Below are 17,514 nucleotides of genomic sequence, written 5' to 3'. Positions count from 1 at the left end.
CATAAAATGCTTCTAAAAAGATAAGGAATAGCCAGGTGTGGTGGCACACACCTGTAATCCCAGTGACTCAGAAGGTGGTTTAGTAGTTTGGTACACTGAGTTCAGTGGTATGGTACACTGGGTTCCATCTCTAGTACCATGCATACACACACACACCACCCCCCCACCAAAAAAAAAATGTTGGCTTTATTTTTTTCTACTGCTGAAGATGGTGAACCCAAGGCCTCATGCATACATAGGCTTGCAGCCTACGGTGACAATAGACACCTGTTGATACTTCCCTGGAGGCAGAAGGCACTGCTGCTATTAGAAGTATAAACTAGTAAGTTGCATATCACAGCAGCATTTTCATGTTTTTAAATCTTAAATGGATCCATTATTGCTTCTTCATGAAATTATGTAAAGTAACACAAACCACAATTTTTGTAAATATTTTTCAAGGTTTTATTGCAAACCAAAATTGGTTCATTGCACACAAAAAAAGTTGTGTGGTAGGAAGGAGGGATTGTACATATTATAACCATGTTAATTACAGTACATTAAAATGGTGGTTTACATTACAAATAAGCCTGTAAGTTTAAATATACTAGTGTTATAACCCAATGTACAGACCTTCTTTATACAATACATACAATTATCAGGAATGCCAAAAAAAAAAAAAAAAACCCACATAAATAATGCCCATTTTACAGGTGACATTTTAAACAATGAAAACACCAAACGGCTTCAACAACTGGGGCATTGGTCCATAAAAATCCTTTCTAAAAATAGAAATATTTGTAGCAGCAATGCTTTCTTTTAAGCATCTGGATGCAAGTCATTGCAAGACCATTTCAATAAATTTTAGTTATTAACAATATCTTACAAAAAAAACAGTCTACACATAAAATTTATCTTCCAAATATGGAAGAAACAAACAATGTCCCACATTGTAGTGTCCTGCAAGTGTCACATTGATGCTTATAACAAAATCCATCTGTGATCAGGCATACCACACTCATACCATTGTTCACATAGTATAACCACAAGGAAAAATAAAAAACTGAAACACTCTGCGATAGGGAAAGCTTTGGAGCTAACACGATCTCAGCAGAAAAGGCACATTTCAGAATATTCCTTATCACAGCCCAGACAGACCCACAGAAGATCCTTCTTAGATCAGCATCTTCCTCCTAAGGAGATTGTTGCATCTGTCTAGGGCAGCACGCTAATGCTCATTCAGAGATAGCACCACGTTGGAAGGAAGGATAAAAATGAAAACCTCACGAGCTCACTGAGAGGAGGGTGTGCTCTTTGAAAAGCTTCCAGCAAAAGAGTGTGCAACAGGATTGCCAAGCTTCCAGAGATGTGCAAATTCTCTTTTTAGATGTCCTGTCAGCTGGCAGCTCTGCCCAAAGGCTAACTAAAACATTTAAAACACATATGAAATCCTTCAAAACCACCCCTAAGACTGTTCAGAGGAAAGAGTCCATGGGAGGTGCGTATGAAAAGCCCAGGAATGCCTCAGCAGCTTCCTTCACGCTGGCTGTGATGAGGATGCTGTCAGGGGACCTGCCGATGGAGTTGGGGACAGGCTCTTCGGTAAACTCGGGATCGAAATGCCGCAGGTCGCTGGGCCCACTCTATTACAGGAAGGAAAAAAAATAGTCTCAGAATGCACATGGTTACTTGACAGGGAAACCTTTAGGCTTCAAATGTTGGAGCTCAAGTCTTTAGGATGCTATACAAGAATTCCCATAATCCTCCACTTCAAGCACAAAACCCCAAAGGCCATAAATAGTTTAAATCAGACTAATGTTTACCTTTTGTCTCTTGGTGATTTGATAAATGTGTTTGAAAAAAAAAGATTTGTTGGAATAAAAACTCTACTTTTTCTCTGGGAAAATAATGGGTCTATGGATAAAACATCTGCCAATTTTCTCCTTTTGTTTTGTAAATGGGGTCTTGCTGTGTTACCAGGCTAGAATCTAACTCCTGGGCTAGGGATCTTCCTGCCTCAACCTCCTGAGTAACTGAGGTGACAGGTGTCCAACCCCATTCCAGGTTCAATTTATTTCTTCAAGTCCCCCGCCCCCCAACAAATCTGACTTTAAAAAAAATGGCCTTTAGGTCTCAGTAACTTAGAAGAGAGACAGGGAGATACTCACCACATTTGGGTTAAAAGGAGGCGTTATCTTCTTATTAATGAGATCATCCCAGTTAATCAGAGAGAAGAAGACATGATTCTTAATCTCCATCTGTTGAGAAGAAACCAAGATTAATTTAGCCAGGCAGAATTCAATAAAGGCAGTGAGGTCTAATGTACCTCTCAGAGGGCCCAGGAGAATAGGAAAACATGACTCACAAAGTCGTCCTTGGCACCGAGCCTCTTTGTCCTGTCCTTCTGCAGGAGGCCCTCCAGGAGATGTCTCGCAGAATTTGTGATATTTGGTTTCAACTGGAGGGGCTTGTTCAGAATGTTATCGTACATCTCGGCTGTGTTTCGGCTGTAAAAAGGAGGCTGAAAGAAAAAGGCGGGGGGGGGGGGGGTTATTTTCTATTGAATTGGAAGTTTGGTATAGCATATTACCAACAAAGAAAAAGGTAACTGCAATATATTAAGCTGGACTTCAAATATTCTTTTATCAGTTGGGGATAAGCTTACTCTCAAACTCAAGTCACAGAAGCCAGGCCTAGATTTTGGCAAGAGTGTCATGGAAATGGGCAGTGTCCTATGGTTCCCCCCCAGGTGCTACTCACCAGGCCATACAGCATCTCGTATAAAACAGCCCCCAGGCACCACCAATCCACCGTCCTGTCATAAGGCTGCTTATGAAGTACTTCGGGTGCAAGATACTGCAAGGCAAATCAGGAAAATAGAGCTTAGAAACTTCTTTGAAACCATGCAATTGCAAAACCAGGAATGGACTCTGAAAAGTGTGCAACACGAAAAGTGTGCATCATGAAAGAGCGCAACTCTCCAAGTTGCTTTAGATTACTTCTGAATAAAATCTCAGTATTCTTTGAGGCTGACTGGCCTGTGAGGTGTACCAATATTTAGGAAGGAACTGGACACCCACAGGTATCTTTTATTTGTGTCTTCAGACACCTTATATGGTATGGATCTTATAAATAGCTAGTTTCAATTAAAGTAATAGAAAGTCCTGTCATTTCTCATGTTTGCAGCAAAGAGTAAATGTATTTTACTTGCACTGAATTGTACTGAGAAATCTGTAAGGTATATTGTTTGGGATGTTGAAAGAATTATTTCATCTCTCTCTCTCCTGGAAGGAGGGGGAAGACCAGGGACCAAATCAAGAGCTCCTACCTCAGGTGTGCCACAGAAGGTGGATGTCGTGCCATTGTGTTCAATGTTTTCCTTGCAGAGTCCAAAGTCAGTAAGGACAATGTGTCCTTGTGAATCTAGCAAAATATTCTCTGGTTTTAAATCTCTGTTAAAAAAAAAAAGTGGTTGCAAAGGTTAATTTTACTTCATAAGAAATCCTCTGTAAAGATAGTTGCTACAGATATTACAAGCATTTTTAATTCATCATGGTAGTATAGTAAATAAAAAAAGGAAATCCTTGTTCTGCTAATCTATTCTGGATCAGGTGCAATCTTAGTTGGCTGGTTCCCTAGTGGCAGGAGTCAAGACTACTCACATGCTGAGGAACAGGGTTTTAGGTGATCAAGTTGCATATAAACTCAAGTTATTTTAAGGCTTCAAAGACTAGGACTAAGTCTCCTTTCTACCCAGGAAAGTGGCTTTATGGGATCATTGTCTCACCTATAAACGATGTTCAGAGAGTGCAGGTAACCCAAGGCACTGGCTATTTCAGCAGCATAGAAGCGAGCCCGTGGTTCTAGGAAGCAGCGCTCCCTCTGGAGATGGTAGAACAGCTGCAGGAGACAGAGGAACAAAATAAGTCTGGGCTTCCAAAGTATTTACTTAGTCCTGACATACAGAGCTAAGGAGAACAATTGCAGGAAGTGGCTCTAAATAATCTATTAATGATTTAAAACCTGGTAGGTTAAAGGAAATGCTAATTCTGGTAACTTTTCTCCCCTAAGTATTTAAAAAAATTTTTTTCTGGAACTTAAACCAAGCAAACCCCTTGAGACCCCAAGAACTAACTTCTATTCCCCCAGCTCACCTCTCCTCCATTAATGTAGTCTAGGACAAAGTACAGTTTGTCGGCAGTCTGGAAAGAGAAGTGAAGGCCCACCAGGAAAGGGTGTTTCACATTCTTCAGTAGAACATTCCGCTCCGACATAATATGCTTCTCCTATGAAAAGGATGATTAAGATTCAGTGACAATTTTTACTGGCACCAAAATTTAAGACACTTACTGAATAAGTGTCCAACTATAGCCCCAACCCACCAGTATATCTCATACCTCCTTCTTTTTCAGGATTGCTTTCTTCTGCAAAACTTTGACTGCATAAAATGCTTCTTCTGCCTTGTGTCTTGCTAGAAGAACCTAAAATTTCAACAGAAAAAATATTTTTTAAAAATCCTCATTCACAGAGAAAGTAAAATGAACACATGAAAAGAGTATATTGTAGAAAATCTTTGGATGTGAAATTACCTTTCCAAAACTGCCCTTCCCAATTACTTTCAAGAAGTGAAAGTCAGATGGTTTAGCATGAGGATTGGATGATGGACCAAGGTTGATTTGCTGAGAAGGACTTGGCTAGAAAAGAAAACAAAGGAAGATGTCTATAATAAAGTACAGGCAATGAAAAAGATTTACAACTACAAATGACCCAAGAATTTATTAAAACACTGACAAACACATTCAAAATGACTTCACCCACACATCATCATTTAAAATGAGTACGAAAATTGTACAATCATGCTGCCACTAACAGATAAAAATTTTAATGGAATAAGCCTTTAAAAATGCTCCACTGACTCAATACTTAAAAACTTATGAATTAATGAGGCATTCTTGCCTTGGAGCCAATTTCTATAAGTGCTATCTTAAATGTAGAAATATTAACTTACAATTTTTCCCCACAGATGCATTACAAATCAAGAGTACTTACTGGAGGAGAAGGGTTGGCATTCATAAGCTCGGGCTCCTGAGGTTGGGAAATTTTCAAAATGGACTGAACTTCAGGGCTGCAGAGAGTAAAGGAACAATTTAGAAACTCCTAACTCGCCACTAGAGGGCACACCGACATAAACAGTGAACTTCTGATTCAAATGTTCCTGGACAATTCAGTAATTCAAGTTGAAAACACCCAAATAAACTACTTAAAGAAATTAGCTCAAGAAAATGATAACCTAGTTAAATACAGAAATTAGACTTGTTAGTGGCGATAGGTTGTGAATTAAATAAGACTTTTGGAAAAATTCATTTTACCTCGCCAGGACAAGCTCAGTTTTCAAATAATTTTAATGTTTACATCGTTTCCAATAAACGAGAACTTAAGGAGACTTCCCTGAGTGAAGTCTTTTGATATAAGTCTTTTATCGCCTCCAATTCCCCCCGACGAAACTTACTGTTTGCACGCATAGGAGTTATTGGCAATCTTCTGAATAAAGTCGTTCAGGCCCATCCTCCTCTGTTTCATGAAAGCTGTGGATTAAAGAGGAGAAAGAAACCTTTAGACCGTTTCCTAACGTCTGACGCCACACAAGCCATTCTGATCCCGGACCTTCAAAAGGTTTCCACTTCGCGTATCCCAGGGTAGAAGCCCAGCCTTTCTCCTACACTCACCGATGAGAATCGCTACCATTCCCCTCATTCTGGAGTAAGTGAGGGTGCCTCTAGCAGCCTCGGTTTTCACCGTCATCGCCACCGACAGAGCACAGAGAACCCAGGCGGACGGGAGACCGGCTTGGCCAACACTGCGCTCGGGCGGCTCGGGCGGCTTTATAAGTACTGCGCCTCCGGGGGCGGGGCCTGGGCCACAATGAGGAAGCGCTGGGAGGCCCCGCCCCGGCCCCGCCCCCGCCGCCCCGCGATTAGCCCGCGGCGTTGCAACTGGTGGCCGGCGGTAGGGTCCCCTACTAGCAGCCGAGCTCCGGGAGGGGGCGAGGAGCTCGGGGACGGTGTGGGGAGGGCCGGGCGCGGGGCGGTTATCAGCCTTCCCGTCCGGAGAGGACAGCGTCGGCGGAGGGGGCGGGGAGGGCTGCAGAGCCCGGGGTAATTTTCCATTTTTCCCATTTATTGCGTGAGGCAAGAAAAATCAGGAGAGCGGCGTGGAAACCGGGGTGGCTTTGGACCCGATCGCACCCTCCTCGCTGCTTCACCCTCTCGGCCCTAACCCCCGGCCGACCTCTTCTAGCATCCCCACCGGGGCCCCCCAGCCCTGGCTCCGCGGCGCGACCTGCCCAGAGTTACTTCTCGAGGGCAGGCGGCTTGGCGCCCCGAATCTGCGCGGGCAGAGTGGGTCCCGGGCGCCTGGCGCGGTCCCCCCGGTTCCCACCGCCCCGCGTCCAGGACCTCCATCCCCAGCCCCTCTTTGAAGCCCGCGAACCGGGCAGTAGCCGAGCAACTCTGGCCAAGAAGCCGAGTCCCCAGCGGGACGGGCGGCGGCGCTTACCCAGTCCGCTCAGCAGGAAGGACTCGCTCCTTTTCTGCGCCTCGGCCCTCTTTTTGTGGCGGGGCCGGAGCAGCGACTCGAGCCGGGCCCTGGCCAGCGCGCCCTGCATCTCCCCCATGGGCCGCGGACTGCGGGGCGCAGCTAGCGAGAGGGACCGGCGAATACTGACGTTTCCTTGAAGGAGCCGCCGTGACTCAGGCCGGGCAAGATTTCCTGCCCCAAGTCCCCAAACAAACAAATGGCCCTTGTGCACGGCCGAGTCGCTTCCGAAAACGCCTTTTTTGTGCTTTTGGCCAAAACCAAGCAAGGCTGAAAAATCCCAGAACTTGGAAGAGGAGGAAGGAAGGAAAGAAAGAGGGAAGGGGGGGGGGGAGGATTAGGAATGTGTAGGGGAGGGGGCGGAAATAAAATAAGTCTCTGCACTAAAGGGGGGAAAAGTACAAACTGCATTTCACTTTTTTTTTTCCCTAAAGTAATCTGAGAACATTCTGTCCGTTCCGCACGTATTTTTTTTTTCCTTACATTTTTAATCCCCGCCATGCCAAGAACACGTGAGAAGGTGGTAAGTGAGGGGAGCAGTGACTTCTCTTGGAACCGGCCTGGGGTGACCCTGGCATCTTAGATTCCTCTTCCTCTCATGAGGCCTGCTCCTCTCCCGCTCTCCCACCGGAAGGTCACACTGTATTGCTTTAAACCCCCTTTGTCCTCACATTCCCTACGCCTCCTTTGGTTTATCTCGGTGCTGACCCGAGTCGTTTGCCACCTCGCTTTTTCTCACAAGTTCCCATATAAACGAAGATCACTAACTCCTGAAAGATAAGCCGGGACACTCGGCTCCCGAAACAGAGAAGGGAGGGAAGGTGGAGGCGGCGGCTCTAGCAAGGCAGGGCAGCGAGGCCGGTGCCTTACAGTAACCCCGCAATAGGGAGCTGAAGTCTGACTGCCGGCGCGAGGACGCGCGCCAGCGCTGGCGGGGAAACTAAGCACCGCGACTGGACCAGGGGCAGGGAAGACGGCTACATATTACCAATATTCGCAGCACCGGTACCTGGCGCTTGCTGCTGCTGTCTGCTGTGGCTGCCCTGCGGTGACCCCTTGCTGCCAAGGGCTCTGCTACTTTAGAGCTGACACACTCCAAATTACCAGCTGTCAAACCAGGAATAGCATGCGAAGCGCTTTTCCCCTTGGTCTTGGAAAAGGGTTTGTTTTGCAGGCACAGCCTCCTTACTTGCCCTAATATGATCTTTAGTCTCAACAGCTTTTGGTTTGATCAGTTGGGACAGTCGGAAACTGGAAGGAGACTAGCATTCCCTCTCCCAGAGACTGTGGTTGGCAAATTTTGCTCTGCACCCACTTTTCAATAAAAGCATTTAGTATTGTCTGAAATTGATCCTCCAACCCAAAGCAAGGTGAATTCAATTGCAAATCAGGTTAACTGATCCAAGACTACTTCCCCATGCATGGATTCTTAAGAGCATATAACTTTGTTGCAGGTCTCACCCCCCTGTTGCAGGTCTCACCCCCCAGGGCTCATCCCAGCCCTGCTCAGACCCACCTTGTTCCTAATCCTCTTGAGCAGAAATTCCTGAAATCACCCAGAAACACTAACCTTCACAAAGTTATTTGCTTATTTAAAACTTTAAGAAAACTTCCATCAGAGACCATCCCCCCCACACACTGCCTCATGTACTTTCCCTATGCCAAGTAACCCCAAATCCTTAAAGCATCTGTTTTACCCACCCCATTATAGTTCTCAAAGAACAAACCTTTCCAAGGGGACTTAATAACCTCCTCTTTCATTCTTGAGTTGCACAGAATATGAAGGCTCTGGATTCTTTTCTGGAGGCTAGAGAAGTCAGTTATGGCTGGAGTAGCCTCCCAGCTATGTGCCTGTGATAAGACTGGAAGCTGAGATGACAAAGGAGCATCAGACACAGGCAGCTGTCCTTGTTGTTATGAACCCCACTTTATATAAAGGGAATTTACATACAGGAAGGGAACAAGCTGCAAAGTTCAACACTGGGCCATTTATTCCCACTCCCCCTCCTTGCAACACCATCCAGAAGATTACAGTCATCAGCGTCCTAGGTTTATTACACCTCCAGCAATACACACAAGAAATGTAACTTAACTGATTATCATCACAAATCAGTCCAGAAAAATTCAAAACACATGCACAGGATTCATTTTCTCAAAGAAGCTCTGTTGCATGCATTCCAGGATGGATGTGGAATTCAAGTTAGAGGACTCTAAGTGGATAGAGAAGAGGCACAACCATATATTTGTGGTTGGAACAGAAAAGGAACAGTCTGATGTGCTTCTTCCTCCCCCTACCCTAATGTTCAGCTCTTGGAGACGGATGGTCTGCTAAACTTATCATTTAGCAGAGAGAATCAAGTTGTTGAGACTGGCTTTTCTTCCAACCGGATACCTGATGGGTGGAGCAGGCGCCCCCTGTTCTGTCCCAGCAACCTACTAAGACTTCCGAACAGGAAGGTGACACACGGCGGTGGTGGGGAGGGGAAGCGGGAGAACTGTGTGTGACGCGCCTGTTAACACTGCACAGGCTTTAGGTTGCCCTGTGGCCGCTATTCTGGCGCTTGATCTATTCTTCCTTCCTGTCGCCAGCCTCTTTCTTTGGTCCAGATAGTCCTCCTACCGGGAGGGATCCGGCCGCTTCCCTGTTACTCCCTGGTAGTGAAGTTGCCGGAGTCGCCTTATGCTGCTGATTAATGCAACCTAGAGGGCGATCGTGTTCTCTGGGAGAACCACTTCAGATTCCAAGAATCCCCCCATTTGTCTCCGGATGTTTAATCAGTCCCAGAAAGTTTCTCCACAACGTCTTGTGCAGTCACAGAAAATACAGATGTCTTGATAGGAGACCTGCTAATTACCTCCCCAGTGCCCCCAAGCCAATCGTATCACATTTATGCCTCAGTGCGGGGGAAACCTGCAATTAAAACTCTGAAGGAAATGATGCACCAAGATATAAACTTTGCACTGAAACAAAACATTTTTCAGGGCATGTGTACTTTAATACTTCAGAAGATTGTTTCGTTGCTTCTTTCCATTATTTCTCCTTAAGAATAGACGATAAAACCTTTACTAAAATAACTTTTTTCCCCATTTAATTGAAAGGCTCACCAATTACTATTAACAACACATTAGAGGAAATACTCTGAGATACATATTATAAGGATTCAGGTATACCCTCCCTTGCACTTGATTGTTCATTGATAATAGGATAATATCATTGTTTTGTATTGCTCAAAGTGCCACAGATTCTAGAACAATACTGTGCACAGTTTAGGCTCCCATATTTTTTTCTTCATTGGGTGATGCATATAGAAACCTTTCCCTAGAGCATCCTCCAAGAAACTACAGAGAAATACCAGAAAACATAATTGTTACTCTAGAGAACAAGTGAATGGATCAGGTTTTGTTGAGGCTGTCACTAAATGCATGTGTTTTTAAATAGTATTCACTGAACAGAAAAATGATGATGACAAATGGGTTTATTCATGACAGCTATTATGGACAAGTAACCAGCAATGGTGGTTATTTAAATGTCTATTTACAGAACACAGGTTCTATAGAGATTATTACCTTCCCTATTCATGACTGTCAAAATTGACATACATGAAGAAGAATGCAATATAGTAAGATAACCAAGAGAAGACTTTTTCTTCTTTTTTCTTTTGGCACGGGGGATTGAACCCAGCACTCTGCCACTGAGCTACATCCCCAGCCCTGCTATTTTTTGTTTGTTTGTTTGTTTGTTTTTGATACTGGGGATTGAACCCAGGCACACTCTATCACTGAGCTACAACCCTAGTCTTTTTATTATTTTTACAAAGCTGCTGAGAGTCTCAGATAAGTTACTGAGCTCTTGGCAGGAAAGAATGATAGACAGAAGCAGTGGGTCTATGACAGGCTGAAAACTCACTTTCTTTCCATCTTTGGAATGTTGCCAATGTCTGATTTAGCACAATCCAATCCGATGAAAGACAAAATAAAAATAAAAAAATAAAAGCCCATCAACTAGAATGCAATATGAAGGGGAAGGAATTGTACATATTTCACAGCTTTGTATTTGGTTGTTAGGATTTACCTGGAAAATGATGTCTGGGAACATTCTATAGAATTATGAAAAATAATACAATGGTCTGGACAGAAGAGAAATGTGGAAAAATCTTTTAAGTCAAAATTCAATACTATCTGTGAATTTTTTTTTTCTTTTTTTTTCTCCTGGAACTGGGAATTGAATTCATGGGTACTCTACCACTGAGCTACATCCCATACCCTTTTTATTTTTTTGAGACTGGGTCTCACTAAGTAGCTAAGGCTGGCTTCCAATTCAGAATCCTCCTGCCTCAGTTTCCCAAGTAGCTTGGGAGTAGAGGAATGAGTCACTGCACCCAGCCTGTGATTTTCTAGACTCAAAAGGACTGTGGCCTTACTGAAAGCCTTCTGTACTATAGAGATATGGCTTTTAAAAGGCAATTTGTCAACTCAGAAAATTAATTTGTCATGATAAAAAATGTCAAGCACTGTGTCAAGGGGCAGGTCAGAGAGTCCTGGTGTTAGTAGCCTCCCCGTTCTCTCTGGCCTGCTCTGCCTCCTGTCCCTTTCCCAGGTCCATGGTACATCCACTTCCCTACAAGCCCTGCAATCAAGGCCAGAGGCCAGGCAGCACAGGACTTGGAATTTCTTTACAGGTTGAACCATTCTTGAGATACACATATTAAAGGCAGAACCGGCAATGGGGTATAAAGGACTCTCTTTCACTCCTAATTTATTTACAAAGTGCCAGTAGTAAATAAGGCATCTGGATTTCTGGCGGACATCCTTTATCAAACTTGAAAGCTTTAATTTGCTCAGTGTAAGCATCTCCTCAACGTCTCTCTTGTTTCTGACCCTATAATCAATCTAGGAAGAAGTAACAGAAGTTCAGGGCACTCTTAAGAACTGTTTCCTGTAAACCCTGCCTACAGATTGTAGGAACAAACGGTAAACGTAATAGTAACCAGCAATAGAAAAACCAGAGGCAGGCATGGCTAGCTGACCGATTGGTGCCATTTTAAAAGACATCAGCTTAGTGAGCTAACTTTTGGTTTCAACCCTGAATATAAGCTCCATACTTTTGTATGTCAATTGCAGGAAACTAGGGAGTGTCAGTGTCCTGCTTATGGAAGGGATCCTTACGATCTACTTTACTTGGCTGTAACTGAGGCCTCCTTCTTGCAAGAATTAGGCAGGGTGCTCCATGTATTTTAACTTTACCCTCTGTATAGTGAGGACACTATTACTTCCCTCACATAAACTGTGAAAAATAATGGAAATAAAAAACTTAGTCTCTTTCGAGTTGGAATCCCACATAAAAAATATGCATCTGTATTGGCCACCCTCACTGTATACACATCGTCACTACAAACAGAACACCTCATACAATAGAAAGGTTTCCAATAAGTCAAAATAACTCATGAGTGTGCTGTGGTTAAAGGCCACTTAATCTGCTAGGCCAAAGGTAGGAATTCCATGGAAAAGGACCTAAAAGATTACTATGTACTTTTTGTTCTTTAACTCCCCCCTTAGCCACTGTCTCCACCCTTGAATGGGCTCCATCAAAGAACTAAATGCCTTGATAACCAAATAAATACTTATTTACCAAGTGTTTGAAGTAAAACCAGCGGTTCTGGGTAAAAAAAAAAGCCAAAAGCTAACTCTAAGAAGTTTTTAATTGTTCAGGGTAGGTGGGAAACAATAGAAGGTAAATATGGGCCTATTGAGGGGGTGGAGTCTCAAATAAGGTCAAAGAGGACCAGTTGAGCCTAAGATGCTTTTCTAGGTCATCGGCTTATCTTCCAGGAAAGGGAAAGAGGAGCAAGCTCCCACTGATCCTGTCTCTGTTATTTTTAATCTTTCAGATCTCTGCAGCGCCTGCCTTTTGTGGCCAATGCTGCCAAGTCCTGGGTTTAACAAGGATGCCAGGTTGGGTGGCATACAGCACACAAGGAGGGCAACAGTCTATATTGTATTAAAATGAACCGTGCATTCCACAAAGCAAAGGTAAATTTACAGAGATTGCTCTCTTTCCTAAGACCTACCTACTACATCTCCAAGCCATAAAAATAAAATCTTGGGCATACTTGACCATTTAGAATATCTACTTTTTCAAGTGAAGAATGAGCTAAAAGTTCGGCAGCTCATATATCACATGATTCTGTGATATCAGGGGGAAAAATAAATGCAAAAGAAAGTTCTGGAGGCCCAGAACCACCTCACGTGGCTTCCGGAATAATCCCCACACTCAGCTAATCCTTTAGAACATGTTCCTTCTACACCTACTCCCTGGCCTGCCTGTCTGCCTGTCACTGCAGCTTTTAGGTGGGAAATTTGTGTTCTTAACTATTTACATCTCTGGCCCCTCTTTGCGCCTTGGGTTTCTTGAAGTCCAAACAGCACAATTCATATTTCTCACCCACCTAATAATGTTCTCTAGTCACCTCCCTGCTGGCCTCTCCACCCTCTTTTATCCTCCTGCTCTCTATCCAGGCTGCTCTCTGTGTCCTTTTGCAACTCGTTATTTGTAACTCTATGAAAATCGGGAACTGCACCAGTTTATCAAGTAAAAGTTCAAAGACAAATTACTATGCTGCCGTATTATTCCTCTCATCTATTTAAATTCAGTAGGTAAAAGTATGAAGGACATTGTCTTTGCACCAGTCAGAATTTTGATTTTCACACAGCACAAGGCAATGTGAAATTGCCACACTCCCAGGGTACCTGGATAAGGCACATTAGTTCTTCTGATGACCAGAAAGCCCTGAGAGAATGTGGCATCTTCATACCAGTCTTTTTAGGAAGTGTCTGTTATACTCCTAGAATTGCAGGAGATTTGCCAAGTGTCCCTTTTGCCATACCTCATCTCGAAGTTTCGAAGCTTATTCAACTCAAGAGCACAAAAGTCTCTACTGCTGTCCCCTCCTCTTGCAGCTATCCCTGCAGCGTGGCAGGGAGTTCAGGAGTCTGTACATGCTCACCTTTTCCCTAGCACTTGGAGACACTAGAAGGTAGGCTGATTCTGTGCACGCCTCTTTCCTTATTTCTTAATTTACATCTTGGACATAATCAATGTTTAGTACATCCTGGAGATATTTAGGGAATAAATCCCCTTGCTCCTATGTTTACCATAATTTTCCCTATTTTTTTTTCCTCAGCTTAAAAACTCTAAAAGACACATTTCAGCCAAAGATATTTATTGTAGACTAGTTCATGGGAACAAATCAATTTTTTGCTTTCATCATTATATCCTACATTTTACAAGCATCAGAACTTCTGTGATTTAGTACAAAATCTATGGAAATCAGTACAGAGGTTACTCAAATGGCCAGGCATAGAACCGCAAATGATCCAACTGTATCACTCCTCAGAATTTATTCTGAAGAATGAAAGTCATCTTACTACAGTGATGCATGTTTACTCACGTATATATAGCAGCACGATTCACAATAGCCGAACTATGGAGCCAGCCTAGGTTCCACTAATGCATGAATAGATAAAGAAAATGTGGTATATATACACAATGGAGTTTTATTCAGCCGAAAGAATGAAATTATGCACTTGTAGGAAAATGAATAGAACTTGAGCATATTGTGTTAAGAGGAATAAATCAAACTCAGAAAGTCAATGGTTGTGTTGTATGTTTTCTCTCACATGTGGAAACTAAAGAAGAAAGAGGAAAAAGAAAGGTGGGGGGTGGATCTCATGAAAACTGAAGAGAGATCTGTAGAGTAAAGGGACCAGAGAGAGGGAGGAGGGAAGGAAAAAGGGAAATACTGGGTTATGAATGACATTGAGCAAATTGTCTTGTTATATTGTGTGTATGTATGGACAAGTAACAATGAATCTCACCATTACTATAATTATAATGCACTAATTAAAATATGGGGAAAAAAGAAATTCCATGATTCATCTTCATAGCCTATTTTTTTCAGAGCACATCATCATAAAATCAGACACTTAAAAAAAACTACTTGTTTTTTAATTATAATTACAGAATCTGTTTAACAAACAAGATATTTTCCCCAAAGAACTGTTTGATGATTTTGGATCAAGGGTTTCAGATGTATTATGTTGATAACATCAACTTTGTTTCATAATTTCCACTTCACAAAAATATAAATGAAATCTTAAAAAAATAAGCCTTTGTGACCACAAGAAAATGACAGTGAACAAATTAAAAAAATGTGAGCAAGAGATTGTAATCATGAATAATATCTAACCTTCTAAACTAAACTAAATAATTATGGTCACTTAAAAAAGTACTATTAAGCCAGGCTTGGTGGCAATCCCATGGACTGAGGAGACAGAGGCAGAAGGATCACAAATTCAAGGCTAGCCTCAACAACTTGACAAGGTTCTAAACTATTTAGTGAGACCCTGTCTCAAAAAGGACTGTAGATATAGCTCAATGGTAAAGTGCCCTGGGTTCAGTTCCCAGTATCAAAAAAGAAAAAGTACTACTCTGGTGTTAATTATTTATACAACTGCTTAAGATGACAGTGGTGCTGAGTGCAGAGGCACACACTTACAATCCCAGTGACCTGGGAGACTGAGGCAGGAAGATTGCAAGTTCAAAGCCAGCTTCAGCAATTTAGTTAGGCCCTAAGCAACTCAGTGAGACTCTGTCTCTAAATAAATTTTTAAAAGGGCTGGGAAGTGGCTCAGTAGTTGAGAACCCCTGGGTTCAATTCCCAGTACCAATAAAAAAAAAATAATAAAAAATGACAGTGGTCTTCCATACTCATTTACTGCAGATGACTATTCCAAAGAGACAAAACTATTTTCATCAATTATTATCTATAATAATTCTACTTCACAACCCACATATTATTGCTTAAAAATCCCTCAATCCAAAGCCTTAAAATGAACACAAACATATCATCATGGTAGACCTATTTGAAGTTCATTTTTCAAATCATGTTGTTTACCAACATTACTTCAAGTGGCAAGTTCTGCTTAATAAAACTTGATTTCACCTTTTAAAAGTAAAAATATTCTTTCCTCATTGCATTATTATTTTTGTATCTATGAACTAAGCCTGCAGTCATCAGTAATGGTCCACTGCCTTCTGACCTTTTTCTGTATTATGAGAACAAATGACCACAGGGCAGGAATGTGCCCCAATATATACTTCTTTTTTGTTGTTGTTTCTACCTTTTTTTTATTGGAGCATTATAGTTATACATAATGATGGGGTTTGTCATTACATATTCATACATGCACATGATACAACAATATAATTTGGCCAATATCTCTCTCTAGCATTCTCTCCACACTCCTTACCTCTTGGTCCCTTTCCTCTACTGATTTACCTTTGATTCACCCCCAACTTTTTTTCCCCTCTAACTTTTGCATGAGAGAAAACATAATGACCCTTGACCTTCTGAGTTTGACTTATTTCACTTAACATGATGGTCTCTTATTCCATCCATTTTCCTGCAAATGCCATAATTACACTTTTCTTTATCACTGAATAAAATTCCATTGTGTATATATACCACATTTTCTTTATCTATCCATCCATTGGCTAAGCATGAATATCTAGACTGGTTTCATAGTTTGGCTATTGTGAATTGTGCTGCTACAAATATGGGTATGCACCTATCACTCAATTCTGAAGAGTGGTGTAGCTGAGTCATCTGGTGGTTCCATTCCTAGTCTTTGAGGAACAGCCACATTGATTTTCATAGTGATTGTACTAATTTACAGTCCCACCAACAGTGTAAAAGTATTCCTTTTTCTCCACATCCTATCTAGCATTTATTATTATTTGTATTCTCACACTGCCATTCTGACTGGTGTGAGAGGAAATCTCAGTGTAGTTTTGATTTGCATTTCCCTAAGTGCTAATGATGTTGAACCTTTTTTTTTTCCATGTATTTGTTGGTCATTTGCATTTCTTCTTTTGAGAAGTATCTGTTTAATTCATTTGCCCGGTTATTAATTGGGTTACTTGACCTACATTTATTTATTCAGCCTGCCTCTCAATCACCACTCTTCTCTGCCTCTTTCCTCCTATCCGTTCCCACTTCCTGGTTTCTTTTCTTAGGACTTTCATTTTTTTGAGGATTATGGGTTTCTGAAATGTTGATAGGGACCTTGTTAAAATCTTCCAAGACTGTTATCCCTTTACAAAAAGTATTTTTAAATTTTTACATATTTATATAAATATTTACATATTTCATTTATAGAATTATAATTACTACTACACATTAAAAATATTAGCAAAGACATTTACACAAAGATGTCAAAGAGGCACAATGATAACAAGCACACTAGAGGCAGCTAGACTGCTTCTAGGAATATGAACAAACATGTCTAAAACAGGTAGCTTGTTAAGACATGATATTACCGATCTAAGATCTTAGTCTCTCCATACAAGCTAATTATTTTTCCTCAGACAGAAATCCTTTCTGAGTTTCAGATTGCTTTTTGGAAATTTGACTCACAAAGAGATTGGGTAAAAGCATAGGGCTTGATCACTTCAGAACACTGCCATTTCTAAAAGTAACCCAACAACAACTCTGTGTGTTCCGTGTTCACCTTAGGCTGTGTCCAGTGTAAAAGATAGTTCACAGGAAGCACATAGAGTGCTTCTCAGTTTTTTTTTTTTTTTTTTGTATTTGAAATTGATTGAGCATAGTTTAACACTGAGCTACATCCCCACCCTTTTTAATTTTTAGACAGGGTCTCACTAAATTGCTTAGGACCTTGCTCAATTACTGAGGCCGGCCTTGAACTAGCAATTCTCCTGCCTCAGCCTGGCAAGTTGCTGGTATTACTGTCATGCACCACCACGCTAGCCTTCTTTTCTCTTTGTTTTAATGTCTGAAGCTATTATACACATGCAAGTTGGACTTTTTTTTTTTATTTGAACAGTACTGCCAATCTCGATTCACACTATGCATAGAAAAT

General features: G+C 41.9%; 1 protein-coding gene across 2 annotated transcripts; it reads right to left on the bottom strand.

Moving 5' to 3' along the window:
* Positions 1 to 420: 420 nt before the first annotated feature.
* On the bottom strand, positions 421 to 6,784 carry Sgk1 (serum/glucocorticoid regulated kinase 1). 2 transcript variants are annotated; one of them, XM_076858231.2, is made up of 12 exons: positions 6,535 to 6,784; positions 5,489 to 5,564; positions 5,029 to 5,104; positions 4,569 to 4,673; positions 4,377 to 4,460; positions 4,134 to 4,265; positions 3,767 to 3,879; positions 3,308 to 3,431; positions 2,740 to 2,835; positions 2,345 to 2,500; positions 2,148 to 2,237; positions 421 to 1,622 (listed from the first exon to the last, which is right to left on the bottom strand). In XM_076858231.2, exons 1-12 carry the CDS (start codon positions 6,650 to 6,652, stop codon positions 1,455 to 1,457), a joined length of 1,338 nt encoding a protein of 445 aa, XP_076714346.1. In that variant the 5' UTR covers positions 6,653 to 6,784; the 3' UTR covers positions 421 to 1,454. The 2 variants fall into 2 exon arrangements, with proteins under 2 accessions (XP_076714346.1, XP_076714347.1); XM_076858232.2 differs by lacking the exon at positions 6,535 to 6,784 and adding an exon at positions 5,706 to 5,846.
* Between the last annotated feature and the right edge of the window lie 10,730 nt (positions 6,785 to 17,514).

Source organism: Callospermophilus lateralis, chromosome 6, assembly GCF_048772815.1.
Source record: "Callospermophilus lateralis isolate mCalLat2 chromosome 6, mCalLat2.hap1, whole genome shotgun sequence".
NCBI lineage: Eukaryota > Metazoa > Chordata > Mammalia > Rodentia > Sciuridae > Callospermophilus > Callospermophilus lateralis.
This window is presented reverse-complemented; position numbering and strand designations above follow the sequence as displayed.